Source organism: Vipera berus, assembly GCF_964194415.1.
Source record: "Vipera berus genome assembly, chromosome: 2".
In the NCBI taxonomy this organism is placed as follows: Eukaryota; Metazoa; Chordata; class Lepidosauria; order Squamata; family Viperidae; genus Vipera; species Vipera berus.
This window is the reverse complement of record NC_138203.1, coordinates 51,373,033-51,393,674: the sequence shown is the minus strand read 5'-3', so window position 1 is coordinate 51,393,674 and position 20,642 is coordinate 51,373,033. Positions and strand designations below refer to the sequence as shown.

At 38.1% G+C, this 20,642-nt stretch overlaps 1 protein-coding gene across 4 annotated transcripts in view; it reads left to right on the top strand.

Annotated features, from left to right (window-relative positions):
- The window catches only part of CCDC112 (coiled-coil domain containing 112), a 33,889-nt gene that overhangs the window by 11,246 nt on the left and 2,001 nt on the right, over positions 1-20,642 (top strand). The window contains exons 2-8 of one of the 4 annotated variants that reach the window (XM_081315585.1): positions 8,881-8,996; positions 9,779-9,900; positions 10,589-10,678; positions 12,130-12,205; positions 13,803-14,184; positions 18,740-19,153; positions 20,233-20,505. In XM_081315585.1, coding sequence (XP_081171711.1) covers positions 9,840-9,900; positions 10,589-10,678; positions 12,130-12,205; positions 13,803-14,184; positions 18,740-19,153; positions 20,233-20,256 — 1,047 coding nt within the window. In that variant the 5' untranslated portion in view covers positions 8,881-8,996; positions 9,779-9,839 and the 3' untranslated portion in view covers positions 20,257-20,505. Of the gene's footprint in view, positions 1-7,638; positions 7,685-8,880; positions 8,997-9,778; positions 9,901-10,588; positions 10,679-12,129; positions 12,206-13,802; positions 14,185-18,739; positions 19,362-20,232; positions 20,506-20,642 lie in introns of those variants that run through there. The other 3 variants (XM_081315583.1, XM_081315582.1, XM_081315584.1) reach the window with 3 other exon arrangements.

Below are 20,642 nucleotides of genomic sequence, written 5' to 3'. Positions count from 1 at the left end.
ACTCTCATTTGTGCCTAACTGCCTTGTATCAATAATAAATATGCCTAGGATTAGCATAATTGTAAGTTGGAAGTACAAATCAAGAGTCCAAGTATTGTGGAAATTATATACTCATTTGCTTTTTAGCTTTCCACAGACTGATAAAACTTCCTAATTCTATCATTTTCCTTCACAAAGAAAGAAGCAGAAATAATTTTTAATATTAAGAAAGTTGAGGAGCTGGTTGGTATGTATTGCAGAAAGTATCCCAAAAACTAAGCAACCTGGTGACAGATGGTGCATAAGATGAAGAGGAAGGGGTGTTTAGAGTTCCCTTGCCATGTCCTGCCACACAAGTAATGTTGGGTCACACAGGAAAAGAAGCCAGAGAATTTTCCAGTTGTTGCCCTGAAAGTACCCTGAGTTAAATCTGTATGTACAGCTCCACTGTGGGGATAGTGCAGTTTATTTCATCACACTTTTCTACCAACTCAGCAACAGAAGGAATGTGCATTAACATTACTAGTAGAACCTGCCCCTTTATCTCTCATCGATGTTACAAACTGCTGAGTTGAGTGATTGCAAAATGTTTTGATGAGATGTTGGCAGCAAAAGAAGTTTCTCTTTTGGATAAATAGCAGTTGATGAGGTTTTTATTGGTACCTTAATCCAAGTGGAGCAATGCTAGGCCCCCCCTGCCACTTCCTATGTATCATTGTATTGGCCTTATCTTCAGCAATTCAATTTAAGAGACAATATTATTTTCATGTAGAAGCTGCTTTTTTTTTAATGACATGTACTGGCCAAAGAAAGCAATTTTGAAACCCCCCTGCTTTTTTCGCCATTCCTCCTAAAACTGTGTTGTTATTTCTAAATTTCACTGCCATTCTCTTTTTCTTCTATTATGCTTCATGCACTGATTAATATAAAATTAAATTGATAATGACAATCCTAAATGAAGTTTTGACATTTTTGCTCATCATCTGTTATTAGGAGTTAGCCAGGTTTATTTTGCTGCTTTGTGTTTTGTACCCGGGCAAAGCAGCCTTCTTGTCAGCTTCAGTTCAATGAACAGGTCACAGGAATTATAATCTAAGAATGTGGGTTTGAAGTGCTTATTTCCACACAGATGCATCAAATATATAGTGGGTGTTTCCTTTCTTAACATAAAAGGGAACTTATTTTCTCTGTTTGGTTTTAAAGGGAAGCTGTTAAATAGTGGGTTCTTGGGTGCAGGAATGACGACGTGAGGCTGAGTACAGGAAAACTCATACTTTTATTTCTTGCTGGAAACTGTACTGGGGCAAGGGCTGCAACCAGCCGCAATATATAGTCTAGCCCCTAGGCGGCAGCCAATAGGTTTGAACCACCCATTGCCGCCTGGGGCTAGCCAATTGCAGGACAGGAGACAGTTAGTCTGGGTTGCTGGAGAGCCGTTAGCTGCTCCAGCAACCCACATGGTGTAACACAAAAGCCCACTACATAACAGAAGCTATGGGAATTGGATATGATATGAACAAGGTCTGTTCCCAAATCACAGTTAAAAATGACAGAGGAGCCACTTGTTGCTGCCATACTTGGGGAATCTGACAATAGAACATTTAGTTTCATACATTTACATATAAATCTTCTTGAGCTCTGTTTTCGTCTTGTGACAGAGATAGGCCTAAATCCAATTTACAAAAGCAAGGATGTAGGTCTATACATATGTTGTGTATAATATGTTTAAATGTGTGTTATGTATGTGTACACTTTGAGAGCAAGCAACTAAATTTCATTTTTAATGTGTGTCATTGTGCCCACAGTAAAAAATGACAATAAAGGCTATCTATCTATCTATCTATCTATCTATCTATCTATCTATCTATCTATCTATCTATCTATCTATCTATCTGTCTATCTATTGACTCATAGCTCTTTTTCTTGTTGTTGTTAGTTGTGACGTCGTGTCTGACCCATCGCTACCCCATGGACAATGTTCCTCCAGGACTTCCTGTCCTCTACCATCTTCTGAAGTACATTTAGACTCACGCCTACTGCTTCACTGACTCTATCCAGCCACCTCATTCTCTGTCGTCCCCTTCTTCTCTTGCCCTCAGCCTTTCCCAGCATTAGACTCTCCTCCAGTGAGTCCTTCCTTCTCTTTAGGTGGCCAAAGTATTTGAGTTTCAACTTCAGTATCTGACCTTCTAAAGACCAGTCAGGGTTGATCTCCTCTAGGACTGACCGATTTGATCACCTTGCAGACCAAGGGACTCGCAGGAGTCTTCTCCAGCACCATAGTTCAAAGGCTTCAGTTCTTTGGCACTCAGCCTTTCTTATGGTCCAACTTTCACAGCCATACATAGCAACTGGGAAGACCATAGCCTTGACTATACGCACTTTTGTTGGCAGGGTGATGTCTCTGCTTTTTAGTGTGCTGTCTAGATTTGCCATGGCTTTCCTCCCCAGAAGGAAGCGTCTTTTAATTTCTTGGCTGCAGTCCCCATCTGCGGTGATCTTGGAGCCCAGGAAAATAAAATCTATCACTACCTCCATTTCTTCCCCATCTATTTGCCAGGAATTGAGAGGGCCGGATGCCATGATCTTGGTTTTCTTGATGTTTAGTTTCAACCCAAGTTTTGCATTCTCCTTCTTCACTCACAACAAGAGGCTCTTTAATTCCTCTTCACTTTCTGCCATTAGAGTGGTATCATCTGCATATCTTAGGTTGTTGATATTTCTTCTGGCAACCTTAATTCCAACTTTTGATTCATCCAACCCTGCCTTTCTCATTATGTGCTCTGCATATAAGTTAAACAGGCAGGGCGACAGTATACAGCCTTGCTGGAGTCCTTTCCCAATTTTGAACCAATCAGTGGTTCTCACTGTTGCTTCTTGACCCGCATATAGGTTTCTCAAGAAACAAATAAGATGGTCTGGTACTCCCATCTCTTTAAGAACTTGCCACAGTTTGTTGTGGCAAATACTTAGAGATCACAATTATGTAAGAATTTATTTATTATATTTATAAATAAATGCCTTATATTTATAAATAACACCTTTATTATCTTGTAAGTAACTCAAGGCGGAAAACGTATACAATACCCTCTCCTATTTTCCCCATAACACTGTGAGGTAAATTGGGCTGAGAGAGAGAAAGTGACTGGCCCATATCTTAAATAATATCCAAGCAAGTATATATGGCTCTTTCCTGGCCCATGCTGGTGTGGACAGATACCAAATTCGTATAATTACAGAGATGTAAAATAATTTTAGCAACTTTACATAATTATGTGACTTTGGCTTTCAAATGTTTATAGAAAGTGTTACATTAAGCCTTGGTCTGATGTCTCTGACATGATACCCTGAGGTACCAACATGCATTTATATACCTCCATTGGAATTGCTAGGATCCCTGCCCAATTTAGCTTTTTAAAAATTCATTTAATACATTAAAGGGGAAGCTGATTACACAGAGAAGAAACAATGTCCACATTACTTATAATGATCTGGGATCCATTTCTGCCCCATAAGTATTCTAAGAAATCCAAAATGAGGAATTACATCCACTTACTTAGTTGGAACCAGAACTGCCTCCTAAAAGTAAACTGATGTGTAGTAAGCAGCATCCTCATCTGTCTGTCTTCCAGTAAGTGAAGACATAAAATGGGAGTCATTAACTGTGAGTAATCTAAAAATGCTCTAACATATTCAGGCATGCTCACTGGCCCTAAATGATTGTGGACTTCAGCTTCAAGTTTGAAGCTATATGCCTGGTTTTGCTCCTACAGCTAGTTCTCATATTTGGTGCCATTCTGAACTTTTTAAAAAAATAACCCTAACTTCTGCACTTATGGGAGTATATACAATAAGAATGGACCCGATGCAGATCCCAGTTCGCGATGGAGCTCCGGGAGATGAAGCGTCGGAGACGGGGCCTAGAGAGCCGTTGGAGATCCACCCGATCTGAATCCGACCGATCACGACTAAGATCCTTTACTAGATCTTATCTCGCAGCAATGAGGATGGCGAGGTCCAATTACTTCGCTACACTCATTGCATCCGCAGATAACCGCCCGGCCACCTTGTTTAGGATAACTCGCTCCCTCCTTAATCAAGAGGTGAGGGAGGATCCCTTACAGGGTCGTGCCGAGGAGTTTTGCCAACATCTGTCGGACAAAATCACTCGGATTTGGACCGGCTTAGACTCCGACTGGGCAGAGTCTAACGATCAGAACATGGACGGTCTTGCCGATGTTATATGGGACGAGTTCGACCCTGTGACCCCAAAGGAAGTGGACAGAATTATGAAGAAGCTGAGCTCCACCACTTGTTTATTAGATCCGTGCCCTTCTTGGCTGGTTTATTCAGCTCGAGAGGGAACACGAATCTGGCTCCAGGCGGTGATATCCGCCTCCCTGAGTGAGGGTTGTTTCCCCTCCGTCTTGAAAGAAGCGGTAGTGAGACCCCTCCTCAAGAAACCTACCTTGGACCCAACTATATTAAACAACTTTCGTCCGGTCTCCAACCTTCGCTTTCTTGCTAAGGTTGTTGAGAGTGTGGTGGCACATCAGCTCCCTTCGGTTCTGGAGGAAACTGACTATCTGGACCCGTACCAATCAGGTTTCAGGCCCGGACACAGCACAGAAACGGCATTGGTCGCACTAATAAATGATCTCTGGAGAGCTCGGGACAGAGGCTGTTCCTCTGTCCTAGTTTTCCTAGATCTCTCAGCGGCTTTTGATACCATCGACCATGGTATCTTGCTGCAGCGTCTCAGGGGATTGGGAGTGGGAGGCACGGTTCTCCAGTGGTTCTCCTCCTATCTCATGGGACGTTCGCAGTCGGTATTAACAGGAGGGCAGAGATCGAGCTCGAGGCCTCTCACTTGTGGAGTCCCTCAAGGATCGGTCCTCTCGCCTCTCCTATTCAACATATACATGAAACCGCTAGGTGAGATCATTCGTGGTTTTGGAGTCGGGTATCACCAGTATGCTGATGATACCCAGCTTTTTATTTCGACCCCAAACCACCTCAGTGATGCCCTTGATGTGATGTCCTGTTGCCTGGAAGCAGTTCGGGTCTGGATGGGGAAGAACAGGCTTCAACTCAACCCTGACAAGACTGAGTGGCTGTACGTACTGGCATCTCGGGATATTCAGAACATTCCATCTCTTTCTATAGGGGGTAAGTTATTACCCCCCACAGATAGGGCTCGCAACTTGGGAGTCCTCCTAGATTCACAGCTTTCCTTGGAAGACCACATAACAGCTGTGACTAGGGGAGCCTTTGCCCAGGTTCGCCTGGTGCACCAATTACAGCCCTATCTAGACCGAGATGCCCTACGTACGGTCACTCATGCACTTGTGACCTCTCGTTTAGACTACTGCAATGCTCTTTACATGGGGCTGCCCTTGAGGACCACTCGGAGGCTCCAACTGGTACAGAATGCAGCCGCAAGAGTTGTGTTGGGAGTCTCCCGATACTCCCATGTTACACCTCTACTCCGTGAGCTGCATTGGCTCCCAGTTGTCCTCCGGGTAAGATTCAAGGTGCTAGTAATGGTTTTCAAAGCCCTACATGGCATGGGTCCGGAGTACCTTGGGAATCACCTGCTGCCAGCGTCAACGTCCCTCCGTCCAGTGCGCTCCCACAGAGAGGGCCTTCTAAGGGTTCCACCGTTCGGAGAATGCCGTCTGGTGACTCCCAGAGGGAGGGCGTTCTCTGTGGGCGCGCCTGATCTATGGAACCGTTTACCGGTTGAGCTCCGGATGGCTCCCGACCTTCGCTCCTTCCGACGCGACCTAAAAACATATCTGTTTAAGCAATCCGGTCTGGTCTGACGGGTTCTGTTGTAATTATTGTTTTAAGGTAACTATCTTCTACATTTAGGCAAAACTAGGGTTTGTTTTCAATATCTGTATTTGTGCATTCTGTTATTTATGTCACTGTTCACCGCCCTGAGTCCTTAGGGAGAAGGGCGGTATACAAATCAAATAAATAAATAAATAAATAAATAAATAAATAAAAGAGATATGTAGAGCTAAGTTGAAATGTTTCTGATCCTATCCCTTTTTTGATTTCCTCTCCCACAATTATAGTAATCTTCAATTCAAGATCCCTCCCCCTTAACTAACAATTACATCTTTTCCAAAAATATTTTTGGAGTAACTCAGGGATGTCAAACTGCCGGCCCATGGGCCGGATGAGTCATGCCAAAACCGCGCCCACCCCATTGCCAGCAATGGGAAAAAAGTCACGATATGTTGTGACACGTCACGTGACGTTGCGAGTTTGATACCCCTGGAGTAACTGAAGAACTTTATTGTGTTTTGAAAATATTTTCTGGAGATAGGTAGACATGAATTCCACAGAAAATAAAAAGTATCCTGGAATTATACAAATTTAAAAATGTTTATCTTATTCCAAAGAGTCTATCAGTGTCTTTATATATCTTATTGATAGACAGTGCAGTAGTCTGGGCTCATGTGATCACTTTTTGGAACCTTCTGACAAGCAAAGTCAATGGGGAAACCAGATTCACTTAACAACTGTATTAGTAACTTAATAACTTCAGTGATTCCCTTAACAACTTTGCAAGAAAGGTCATAAAACGTGGCAAAATTCACTTAACAAATGTCTCATTTTACAACAGAAATTTTGGGCTCAAATCTGATCATAAGTTGAGGACTACCTGCATTTGAAAATGATATTGTAATTTTAGAACAGAAGTCACTACAGAGTATGTGCAAATATGCATCATGACTACATGTTCCCTTGACATTACAGCACTCCAAACTGCAATCAAGGATTAAAGAGCAATGTTGTGTGAGAATAAAACAGGAGATTCTCGTATAAGGGAATCAATATGAACCATTTTCTTTAATGTGCCTGGATGGCTTTCAACTGCTTCCCACTAATTAATTAAAAGTAAAAACCATGGAAAAATCACCAACATAATTGAAGCTGTGCAAAAAGAAAAAGAAACCCAGTAGGAACATATTTAAAAAAACTAAATTAAGCAATAAAGTATTTTCAGCAAAGCTTACTCTGTTTGCACCTCTGAGCATTTTGTATTGTTCTGCTTGTAGTTCTGCAGCTACAGCAGTGTATAAAATGTTTTTTGTCACTAATTGTCTCTCTTAGCAGACACATCGTCTTCAAAGTCAACTTATAAGGGAGCATCTCTGAACAAACTACCAAGTTCAGAGAACACCAAAAAGTCCACAGTTCAGATTTGGCATTTTTAATCCACCTATTTTTACTATAATAATCTTATTTAATTGCTTTTATTGCCTTCACTTTGCTTTCATTTTAGGAAAGTGGGTTTTGACAAAATTTTAATAAATGGGGTTAATGAAGTTCGATCTGAATCTAAACGAACATTAAAAAGTACATTTTTTTATCCACACAGAATACAAACTTTTTTTTTAATAAAGCATAAGAAATTTGGGATGTTATTAATTTTAAAGCTAGATTAATGATCTGAATATCTCTACTGATCCCCACAAGCAGCTCCTATAAAAAGCGTACAAAAAAGATAAAATTGGCCACTCCTCAAGCCGTTGCCCACTCGCCCCGCTTTGAGTCGTACCGGCCTAACGTCAACCATAGAAATGAAAGGACTTCCCTCCGCCGCTGCGCTGTCCCGCCTCATTTCTCGGCTTGGAACATGGCTGCCCTAGCAACGCCAGCGCTTGAGGGGTGGACCAGGTACCAACAGGTAAATTTGCCCAAATCTCCTTCGCGAAAGCCTTCCTTCCCAGTTGCACAACGGGAGGGGGGGGATCGTGACTTGGCTGGATATATCGAGCTGAGGTCAAACTCGCCACCCCACCTCGTCCCTCCGTAAGTTACTCGACCTTGACGTTAGCTGAGCTACAATTCCTGGAATGCTGGCAGTTACCTTTTGACGCCTCTGGAAGGTCCCGAGTAGGAGACTTATGCCAGAAGATCTGTATTTTGTTTTTCCTGGGCAGTTAGGCACATGGATAATGAAACCTGGTCATTTTAAAGGGAGCGGAGGAGAGCCTGTTCACGACTGAAGAGGATCAGTAATTGAAGTCCTGGATACGAGAAAAGGGCTTGGGATGAGTCCCATACACCCAGGCTTGCAGAATCAAAAATCTTTATACAAATCTGTGTAGTTATAAGACCAAAGTTCGCTACGAAAAGACGCTAGCCTTGGAAGTTGAACGTTTTGCCTCTAAATATTAAATGTAAAAACCCCGACCAGCATTATCAAATGCTTTTGGTGGCTTGTGTCTGTCTATACTTCATTTTTATGTGCTTGTTGGATGCTTTCTTTTTCTTTTCTGCAGCAATCCGGAGGCAGAAGCTACTTTTTTCCCCAGACAGTAAAGCTGGGAAGCTCTGTCAGATTTTCTTCTGAAGGCTGCATTTGCCTCCTGCTCTCAACTGCCAGGGTTCTCTGTCATTTGCTGTTGCTCCAATTCCAGACATTTTGGGAAATATTGCTTTCCTGCTAGGCAAAATGCGTATCCTGTTTAATTGCAGAGAAAATATTATTACCAGCTTCCTGTTGGGCAAATGGGACATCTTTTTGGTTGACACCCCCCCCCCCGCCCCAGCATATTCCCTGATTTCTGGGAAAAAAAGGTTTTCTCAGTTTTCTGCTGCTTTGTTAAATTCAACATTCAAGTATACAATGCCCTTTTCATGGAATTTTGAAACTTGTTGAGGTAGTAAAATATCAAAACATTTTAGCTTAGGAGGGTCCCTGCATAATTGCCTTTACCATTTTATCATGTTATTAAAATGAACATCATTAAGATGAGGTTTAAAGTAGTTTTAGATCTAAATTGAGCTTTCCCCTGTCTTTATGTTTTAGACGCTCTTTAATGAAAATATACTAATGGATTTTGGTTATAATGATTTTTAAAATTGTGTTTTGCGTAGAATGGCAGCTGTTTTAGTGCTCCAGATGCTCTTCAACATTTTCAGAGCTGGAAGACCAAAACTGATCAAGTTAAGAAAATTGAATTTATAAAAACAGGCAATAAACTAAAAAACCAGTAAGTTTAAATTCTGTAATGGTATAATTTGTGTAAAACAAGACATAGGAATAAAGTAAAAATAAAATATTTTTAAATGGTCAGGTATTGTAAAAAGCAAATGTCTGAAATTTGTTGATATTTTTATTCAGTGTAAATAGCTATAGCGACCTTTACAATAGCTTGTTTAGTTTCAGAAACATTTATTTTCATAGTTTGCTCACCTTGTTGTTCAAACAGTACCTGCTAGTGGGTCCATACATCTGGAAAGAGAGAGGAGTCTAGACATCCAGAGATTGTTTTCCATTGGTGTACCTATGGACTGGACTAGTCTTCCCTTGGAAAAGTGATCAGTTTTATATGCTATTAAAAACTGCTATTTAAGAGAATTTTGCTTATTTATTTAAATAATGTATTTGGCCACTCATAGCACCAAATTGATGGGATATGGATGTCTTCAGTCTGTTTGTTTTGGGGAGAAGTGTGAGTTGATTGAATTTATCATGTTTTAGGTTTGGTTTGATATATAAAGACTTGGACATTTTATCATTTTTATAAATGTATTGTAAACTGCCTTTGATTGTGGCAGGGATGAATCCAAGAGATGGTATGGCCTAATGGTTAATACCAGGCTAGAAACCAGGAGGCTGAGTTCTAGTCTTGCCTTAGACAGTTGGGTGACTTTGGGACAATCTATCTCTCAGCTCACAACATCAGGCTCTGCCGTCAAGCAAATCTGATAGTAATATGTATCCTGTCCCTTGTCAAATATATACTTCAACAAATCTTGTTCTTTTTCCTAGACTTGTGAACCTTGAAAAGGATAAGAATGTTCTTCTTTTCAATAAGAAGAGTGATTTTAGGATGGAATATTGCATACTGGAAGAACTGGAACACAAATTGACTAAAAACCGGAAAACAGAAAGTAAAATGTTATTTTATTTATTTGTATTTATTCATTAACTATTTTGAAAAATACTGAAAATAACTTCCTGATTCATTGTTATGTAAACAACTGATCAACTTTGATGTTTTCGTAATGTGCTCTCCTGCAATTTGTATGAAGGTTAGTGGACCTTCAGAATAGCATCTCATTAAATAGCATTAGGAAATCTTCATTGATTGAAACAATGGGTTTCCTGTTGGGAGTTTCATAATATTAATGAACAGAGCCAGAATACCTCAAAGTAATTTTCTAATAGGAGTTTTACTTTGCCATGGCCAGATTATCCATTGCCTCTGCAGAGAAAATAGCAGTTTTGAAAGATATCTTTTTTCATTCATTGCCAGATCAAGGACCTTCATATAGAAAGAGATAGTGAAGGGGTGTGTGTATGTGTTTGGAATGACATTTAAATAAAGATGAGTGGACTGATTATGCAAGATAATGCACTCTGACTTACAAAAATTGTTTAGCAAATTCTTAATATTTCAAAATTTCTTGCTTCATTTCTTAACGTTTAACAATTGTAGAGAACAGTGTTTTAGGCATTTGTGCATTTTTGTGATACTTAAACGAAGGAATTCAAAGTGATAAGAGGGCAAGATATTAAAGCAACATAATTTTCTAGTGGAAAAATACGAATAAGATGCTGTGTTGTTGTTTTTTATAGAAGCAAAAATACAGCAAAAACTAACCAGAATCCATAGTACTGTTAAGGGACTTCAGCGACAGCTAAAAGATGTGAAACCAACTCCAGAATGTAAGCCACTAATAACTTTTTAGTTATACATGCAAAATCGCTAAAAATAGTTTGAATAATTGTGCTGTAAATTATTTGTATTTTAGCAATAGTACTTTGCAATTTCCTAATTATACAATCAAAAAGTTTTTTTTATTTCACATTTGGGTTAAACTGAACAGAGTTGCAAGGTAACGTTGAGACTTTATAGTTTTCAATTCACTTGCTAAGAAATATGTTGAAATTATTATTATCTATTCACAAAAATGTGAAGTCACAGCTGCCACTTCTTTGGTCTTTTTATACACATTGAGTACTTCCCAATAACTTAGAATACTGTAAGGTATCAGTGTAGTATGTGTGTGGATCCAAGCAGTGTGACCTTTTACAATTGACTAATGGAAATTTTGCCAACGTGCACATTTTATAAATGCTGTCCAAGATTTTTTGGTATGGTACTCTGTATGCCGATAACTGCTGGAACCATTGTGGCTAGTTTATGCCATAATCTTCCAACTTTGATTTTCAATATTATAGTTCATCGCATAGTCAGCCAGATGTTCAGTCTAGATTTGGCATTTTATCCACCTATTGTATACACAACAGCTTGAAATCACATGTGCCAGGTTTTTAGCTGGTATTGGTTTCATATGCATTTCTATTATTATTTTATCTCACCTTTTTTAAAAAAAAATGCTCAAGGCAGTGTACGTACCTCTTGTTTCCTATATCTCCACAACAACCATATGGGATGAGTTGGGCTTGAAAGAGTGTGACTGGCCCAAAGTCATCCAGCCACTATTCATGCCCAAGGGAACTCACTTTCCTGGTTTCTAACCAGCAACTTATTTATTTAGATTTATTTATTTATTTAGATTTATATACCACCCTTTCCCGAAGGACCACAACACCAAACTTGCTTTCTTAAGCTTATAAAATGCAAAGAACCTTAGGAAAAAAATTCAAAGAATGATGTTGATGTCACTTTAGACATTTCTGAAGTGAGTATTGTGACTTTATATTAATATCAGGGCAGCCGCAATTATCCTTTTACCTGGGATAAAATCAGAATGACTAGATACAGAATGGAACAGGACACCTTCAGCTGGAATTGTTGCATAAAAGGGGATTCTAGCAAAGGAAGGTCTTATGGGAAGCCTCTGCTGCCAAAGTTTTCTTTTCTGTCTCACTGTTCAAGATACAAGAAATTTATCAATTTTTTACAATCTTATTATTCTAGGTCAGGATCATTTAATTGTAACTTGATTCTAGTAATTTATTTTCTGATTATGCTTCTGTTCTTGACACAAACATTTTGGGAAATGAACATCACACCACATATATCAAATCTTTCTTTTTTGTTATATTATTTTAAGTTGGATTATTTAAGATACACTACCTTTTTCTGCTTTGTGATACTTTTGAAATTCTCGGTTTTGACATGCAAATATTATCTCCTCTCTCTTTTGTAGTTGTTGACAAGCTTAGAGAAATGATGGAAGAATCTGAAACAACAATAAGTTCTTTTAAAGAAGAGCAGCGACAAATGTATTCATGGTTTTTTTAAAAAAAATAAAATATGTATATCTTGCGTTTTGTTACCATAAGTTAATTAATAGGAAAATTTAAAATGTTAACCAGGAAACATTCATATAATATTTAAAAAGTTAATAAAAATGAAAGAGTACAAAAGCATACAAATCTAACTTTACTAAAAGTTATCCAGTAAATTAGCATTTCTGCTGTAAATAATCCAGAGACCTTTTAATATTGTTATAAAAAGCCATTGAAGTAAGAACAACAAATAATATGTAGAAAGTACATTCTAAAATTTATTTATTTAGCGGGTATCACGTCTTGTAGCAATTTTTAATCTACCTTCACTCTTTAGTATTTGATATAAAATCAACACTAGAAATATTCAATGTATTCTCAAAAGCTAAATTTGTTTATGTAACAAAGATATACAGTATTTAGTAATATTGTATATGTTATAATCCATAAAACAGTAAAGTGCATTTTAAAAGACATGAAATGTTCTCTTCCTTTTGCCATCCTTATGAAAGAAGTATTAAATTTCCTGTTGGCCACTAGGTTTTCTTTATGTTTCAAATTGTAAATGTTCGTGAGTGTTCCATTTAAATAGAAATTCAGCATATAAATTAAATAATTCACACAATTAAAATTTATGGCTGGATTACAGAACAAAGCAGCATCTTCCAGAAGCCCACATCTGACATAAGGAGCATTGGAGATAGAGGATGATATTCCTTTTTTCCTCCTCTTCCATTTTTTTTTAAAATTTCAGGAAAGAAAATTCTGTTCTCGAGTTACGTAGAAAGAGGGAAGTCAAGGCTAACAATGTCTGTAGAAGACATTCTCTTTGCCAAGTAACTATATTTGCAGTTCACATATGGAAGCTTCCTTCTATCATTGTGGTGCAGCTAGGAAAGATAGGATCCCCGTTAGCAAACTCATCTCTACCACTCAAATGGGGGTTATGAGCTGCTGTTTAGCTGATTGAGCAGTTCGTCCAGAAATGTAACATACATTCATTTTTGTCATGAGTTTGTCTGGCGGCCATGACCATGACTTTTCTTTCAACCTACTTATATAAGAAGGGACAATAACTTTAACCAATTTGTGCTATTGCTATAAAAACTGTGTGTGTGTGCATGTATGTAGGAATGTAAAAGAAAAGCCTTTAATGTGCTGGTGTGCTGTTTTTTTTATCTTTGATTTATATTTCTACTGTATGAAAAAATAATGAATTTAAAAGTTAACCCAAATTCTCTTTAATTTTAGATATGTATTTTACTTTGTGTTTAATTATCTAAGACAACAAAGTATTTGGCCTTTGTAAGAATAATATTTACATTTCACTATATCTTTGTGATTTAAAGCTCTCTGAAAAATATTTCTCAGGTTTGCTACCAGTGTCAGGATTTAAAGATCTGCTCTAAATATGTACATCCAAAACCCATTTGGATTTTCTGAGTGATATCATATCACACTGCTTTTGTATATTTGTTCAGTTTGTACAACTTTCTGCAAGCTTTTATGAGAATGAAACTTAGGCACAGAACTAGTCACATTATTTTTTGTTCTGTGTTAGATTATTTATTTATATTTTTTTTAATTTTAGTTATGATGAACTTCTAAGAGAGGAGAAGGCTGCTACAAATGAGATCAGTGCCTTGGAAAGAAAAATCGAGATGTGGGCTGTAGGAACTTCAGCTGCAAGAATGTTCAAGCAATGTGTATTTCCAGTACATAAGGAAGTCCGAAATCAACTTCCTGAAGAGGTCCTTGAGCTTGAAAAATTTCTTCAGCAAACTGGAGGAAGGCAAGGAGGTTGGGATGAATGTGATCATCAAATCTTCCTAAAAATTTGGAGAAAACATAAAGGGAAACCGTCACACATCACTGAAACCCTTGAGTTCCTCCCTGGTAGAACAAAGGAAGACATTCAATCACATGAAAAATGGTATCAAGAATTTCTAATTTTAGATTCACATAAAAAGGAGGTGAGAGAATTTTGCCAATTCATTTGTCTATAAATTTAATAGGGCCACTGTATATTGGAATTGATCTATCTATGCAATTAGTATTTTTTCTTAACCACTAGTTGTTTATTTATGCTAGCATGTAAATGTTTTCCAGTTTCATCAATACTCCCTTATCTGACACCTCTAGATTGGTAGAATGATAAATTCTACAATTCCAATTGTTATGCTAGGAATTGGATTTAGAATTAAAAGAGTGCTTATATGATGTAGTAATTACAGATAATAACGTTCAGTGCTTTTGAATACAAGAATATGCAATAACTGTTGCAATAACCAAGAATATTTTACAGTAGTCCTCAACTTACAGCAATTTGTTTAGTATCTGTTCAAAGTTACAATAGCACTGGAAAAAAGTGACTTATGACCATTTTTCACACTTATGACCATTGCAGCAACCCCATGGTCACGTAATCAAAATTTGAATGCTTGACTGGTTCGTATTTATGATGGTTGCAATATTCTGGGGTCATGTGATCACCATTTGAAACCTGCCAAGCAAAGTCAGTGGGGAAGCCAGATTCACTTAACAACTGTGTTATTAACAACTGCAATGATTCACTTAACAACTGTGGCAAGACAGGTCATAAAATAGGGCAAAACTCACTTAACAATTGTTTCACTTAGCAACATAAATTTTGGGGTCAATTGTTGTAACTGGAGGACTACCTGTATTTGGGAAAAATGGATTGTCCTCCTTTGGTTTCTATATTAGACTACACTGCTTCATGCTCTTTGTCTCTCCCTTTTTTATTCTTATAGCCTGCAAACAAACATTCACCTAGTTGTTCATTGTTCCTCTATTCTAAGGGTTTGGTGATAGTCATACAGACTGGAATTCAATTTTGATCAGAATGTATAATTCTGCATTTAAGACTCAAATCTAACAAGGCTATGGAAATGAGTTCCATTGAAATGTGAAAGCATTAAATAGTCTAACAAAGGATTGCAGTAGTTTAGTTGTTATTTCCTAATCATAGTCCTCGACTTATGACTGATCACTTGGAGATATGCTTTGCATCTTTCCATAAGCCTGGAAGGATTTGCAATAATCTACAATGGTCTAGATACTGTGTTAAAGAAACAGAGCAAGCCGCTCCATTCTTGAACCGTTAGGCATAATCCCAGAAGTGGCCACCATTTTTGAGCACCAACAATTTACGAATCAATAGATGGTTGGAAATAAATTATGTGAAAGTATTTAATACTATGTCTGTCTGTCCAGGTAAACCAAAAAAGAAACATTAGCAGATGATAATTGTACTTTCTTGTAAGGCTACATTAACAGAATCTTGTAAGTTTGAAAGTACAAATCTCCCGCTGTTGCTTCTAACAGACTGATTAATTAGGGCAAGTCCTTCCTAAGTTTCTTTCCCTGACTGTTAAACCACTAGGAGCTCCTCCCTCTGGTCAGATTATTCTTTAGGCAGCATCTCCCCTCCCCCACGGTCATTCCCACATACCATTATCACCTGCTGCCGGCGTCAACTTCCCTCCGCCCTGTGCGTTCCCACAGAGAGGGCCTCCTCAGGGTGCCACCGGTCAGAGAATGTCAGCTGGTGGCCCCCAGGGGGAGGGCCTTCTCTGTGGGCGCCCCGGCTTTATGGAATCAGCTGCCTGTTGAGCTCCGGATGGCACCTGACCTTCGCTCCTTCCGACGCGGTCTGAAGACCTATCTATTTGAACAAGCTGGCCTGGCCTGATGGGGGATGTGTTGGGGTTTTTATTGTGGATTTTTATATTACTATCTATTGTTTTAGCTCGGGCTCCTATTTAATTCTTTTTTAATTTTTGTACTCTGTATTTTTATATGTGCCCTGTTCACCGCCCTGAGTCCTTCGGGAGAAGGGCGGTATACAAATATAATAAATATAAATATATATAAATATATATTATGGCCCATCAGAAGGATATCCAAAACTAGAATGGAATCAGATTTGTTGTAGGAAGAGAGGACAGCAAAGGAAAAATGGAGTTAAAAAGTAGGTGGGGTCTGACTAGGTATCCCTGGGGAGAAAGGATACACAAACACACATGCAAGATACCAATTTGTTATGCAGATGAAATGCAGGCACCTCCTATGGCTGCTGCCTGTAAAGGAGCAGGAAGGATTTCTGAAAGCCATGCTGTAAATGTTTTCCCTTCATTGGTTGCCTGGAAACTTCCACAAACATAACATAACATAACATAACATAACATAACATAACATAACATAACATAACATAACATAACATAACATAACATAACATAACATAACATAACATAACAATATAATATAATATAATATAATATAATATAACATAACATAACATAATATAATATAATATAATATAATATAATATAATATAATATAATATAATAACAATATAATATAATAACAATATAATATAATATAATATAATAATATTATAATATAATATAATTATAATATAATATAATATAATTAATATGTGTGTGTGTGTGTGTAAATTTTTTTTGGATTGCTAACAAAGAATTAAGGGAGACTGATATGCATTTCAAACTTATTTGTTCTCATCAGTCAGCCATACCCTTCTGAGATTCGAACCTGGGCTGATTGCACCTTAGACAGTTGTTCTAATCTTTAGACCACTGGCTCTTTCTCACTTTGTTAGCTGAGAAGCAAGGGAGATATGTGTTAAATGTTAAGTATTTAGATTACCTTGCTAGGCCCCAAACATGGAACAAATCTTATTTCCTGTTTCAGCCTAACCCAAGGCCATCCACAGGCAGTAGTCACAGAAGTGACAGCTCATATTTGTGAAAATTTTTTTGGTTTTGCTAACAAAGAATTAAAGGGAGACTAATATGCATTTCAAACTTATTTGTTCTCATCAGTCAGCCATACCCTTTGAATCTCAGAAGGGTATGGCTGACTGATGAGAACAAATAAGTTTGAAATGCATATCAGTCTCCCTTTAATTCTTCGTTAGGAAAACCAAAATATTTACACACACACACACACACACACATATATAAAGTGTTTGTTAAGTATTTAGATTACCTTGCTAGGCCCCAAAGACGGGATAAATCTTATTTTCTGTTTCAGCCTAACCCAAGGCCATCCACAGGCAGTAGTCACAGAAGTGACAGCTCATATTTGTGAAAATTTTTTTGGTTTTGCTAACAAAGAATTAAAGGGAGACTAATATGCATTTCAAACTTATTTGTTCTCATCAGTCAGCCATTATTTGTTCTCATCAGCCAATCCAATTTTTTTGGATTGCTAACAATCCCTTTAATTCTGTTAGCAATCCAAAAAAATTTACATATATATATATATATATATATATATATATATATATATATATATATATATATATATATATATATATATATATATATATATATAGGTAAAGGTAAAGGTTCCCCCACACGTGTAGGGGCCGGTGCTCATCTCCGTTTCAAAGCCGAAGAGCCAGCGCTTGTCCGAGGACGTCTCCGTGGTCATGTGGCCGGCATGACTAGACGCCAAAGGCGCATGGAACGCTGTTACCTTCCCACCGTAGTGGTCCCTATTTTTCTACTTGCATTTTGACGTGCTTTCGAACTGCTAGGTTGGCAGAAGCTGGGACGAGTAACAGGCGCTCACTCTGCTACGCGGCACTTGGGATTCGACCCGCCAAACTGCCGACCTTCTGATCAACAAGCTCAGCGTCCTAACCCACTGAGCCACCGCGTCCCTTTTCATATATATATATATATATATATATATATATATATATATATATATATATATATATATATATATATATATATATATATACACACACATACACATATACATACACATATACATACATACATATATATACATATACATACATATATAGCATCAAGTTCCCTTCGTCCAGTGCGCTCCCACAGGGAGGGTCTTCTCAGGGTGCCGCCGGTAAAAGATTGCCGGTGGGTAATGCCCAGGGGGAGGGCCTTCTCAGTGGGTGCGCCTGCCCTCTGGAACCAGCTGCCCTTGGAGCTGACGACTGCCCCCGACCTCCGTTCATTCCGCTGGGACCTGAAGACCTGGCTCTTCGAGCTCTCTGGCCCAGGCTGAGAATTTTAATTTTAATTTTAATTTTAATTGGGGTTTTTACTCTTTCAGGGACTGTTATAATCTTTTTAATTGTTTTTTAATTTTTGTATTTCTTGTTTTAATTCCCTGTAAACCGCCCTGAGTCCTTCGGGAAAGGGCGGTATACAAATCCAAATAAATAAATAAATAAATAAATAAATAAATAAATAAATAAATAAATAAATATACATACATATACATATATACATACATACATACATACATACATATATATTTTTGTTTCTCACTGTTGTCAGACAGATTTTTAAGATCTCTTCAGAAGGATGGTGACACCTATGGGCCCAGTTGTACAGATTACTAATAAGAAGTACAGTCTTAGGTCCTGTTTTCCTTCAGAAGATTAGAAATGCCACGATGACAAATTTACTTATGAATTATTTTATTCACTTTACTGTTACCCTCTAGGCCATTAAAAAATGGAAGATGAAGAAACAAGAAGAAAAAGGTACAATCTTAGCCCAGAAAGAAAATCCTGAGGAAGTGCCCACTGATATTCACTGTCAGCGTGAAGCTCAGAAGCAGAAAACTGAAGAGGAAAGGAAAAAAAGATTAGCAGAGCTTGAAGCATGGAGGAAAGATAAAGCACTTGCAACTGCAGCAAAACAGGAAGTTCAGTTAAAAGAAGAAGAAGAGAAGGAGAAAAAAAAGCAGAGAGAACGTCAGCGGCAGCTTCAAATGAAGTTATTGCTGGAAGATTATAGTAGAGAGAAAAAGGAACAGGAAGAGCTGCTGAGACTTGAAAAAGAAAAGAGAGAGGAAGCTGAAAGGGAAGAGAGGAAAAGAACTGCAGCAGAAGAAATAGTTAAATTCCAAGAACGAGTGAGTAGTCTTGTTTATCTTCCATATTTTCTCTAGGTTTCTTTGTATTTTCATATGAAAAGGACAATTCTCTATCACTATATGAAGCCTCTTAGTGATGGACATTGAAATTCAGTTGATTTGTCTCGTCTGGCTACAACTGTTTCCATTAAAACGGCAAATCCTTAGGATTATTTTCTAAAATAATGATTCATATAGGCTTAAAATAACCACCTGATTGGGGTAATCAAGAATTGAATTGATGAGACAGTAATTATGAAAAACAAATACATGTAGCAGTTGTCTCTCCAGTATTTCCTTAAGGCAAAAGAAGGATGTTCTACATGCTGTTATCAAAGAATATACCCTATTAAGTTTGAAGACATCAGAATGGACTGCAGTTTATTTATCCGTAAGAGTGGTCTTTGCCAATTCTGGAGAACTCTAGTAAAGTACAAAATATAACAGAAGTAACAAAATAGCATATATAATATGATAATATAACAATAGCAACTACGTCTCACCACCAAGAACATATACGAAAAACCTCTAAAGGGTGTTCTTCACTCTTCTTCAGAAGGCCATAAGGAGAGCAGCCAGTCTCCCTTCAGGGAACAAGCTGTATCATAGGTTATATTACCCTCACCAATTACCTTTGTTTCATTCAAGAAGATCAGAAATGTATTTTTGAAATCCTTATATGGCAGAAATGTCTCCCTGTATTTGTTTCATTTCCTAATTGCATTTCATATTTATATCCCTTGTTCTTTTAATCAAATGCCCCTTGCTTGCCTAATCCCAAATTTCTTATTCATTGACCATGTTTAACTTCGTACTTTTAGACCGAGATTAGCTAAAGTCTGTTCACTAATATCACATCCCAGTATTAGGTAAAGGTAAAGGTTCCCCCGCACATGCGTGCTAGTTGTTTCCGACTCATCTCCGTTTCAAAGCCGAAGAGCCAGCGCTTGTCCAAGGACGTCTCCGTGGTCATGTGGCTGGCATGACTAGACGCCAAAGGCGCACAGAACGCTATTACCTTCCCACTGTAGTGGTCCCTATTTTTCTACTTGCATTTTTACGTGCTTTCAAACTGCTAGGTTGGCAGAAGCTGGGACGAGTAACAGGCGCTCACTCTGCTACGCGGCACTCGGGATTCGGCCCATCAAACTGCCGACCATCTGATCGACAAGCTCAGCGTCCTAACCCACTGAGCCACCGCGTCCCAGTATTAGCATTAGCAAATTGGATGGACTATAATGAGGTTATTACCGTGTTTAGTTCTAATGTAGCCGCTTTTATCAAGCACTTGTTTTAAATTTTGACTTGAATAAAAATCCAATTTAAAATTTAAAAAATCCATTAACCAATATTTGATCTTTATATCCCCCTCCCTGCAGAAGAGTTGCCAAAGCAGATTCTGCAAACCTCAGGCATCCTTGTGTTCTATGACAATGAAGGGCAGTTATAGTGACCACAGTTGAGATTGATAACTTAGTTGTGAAGGGAA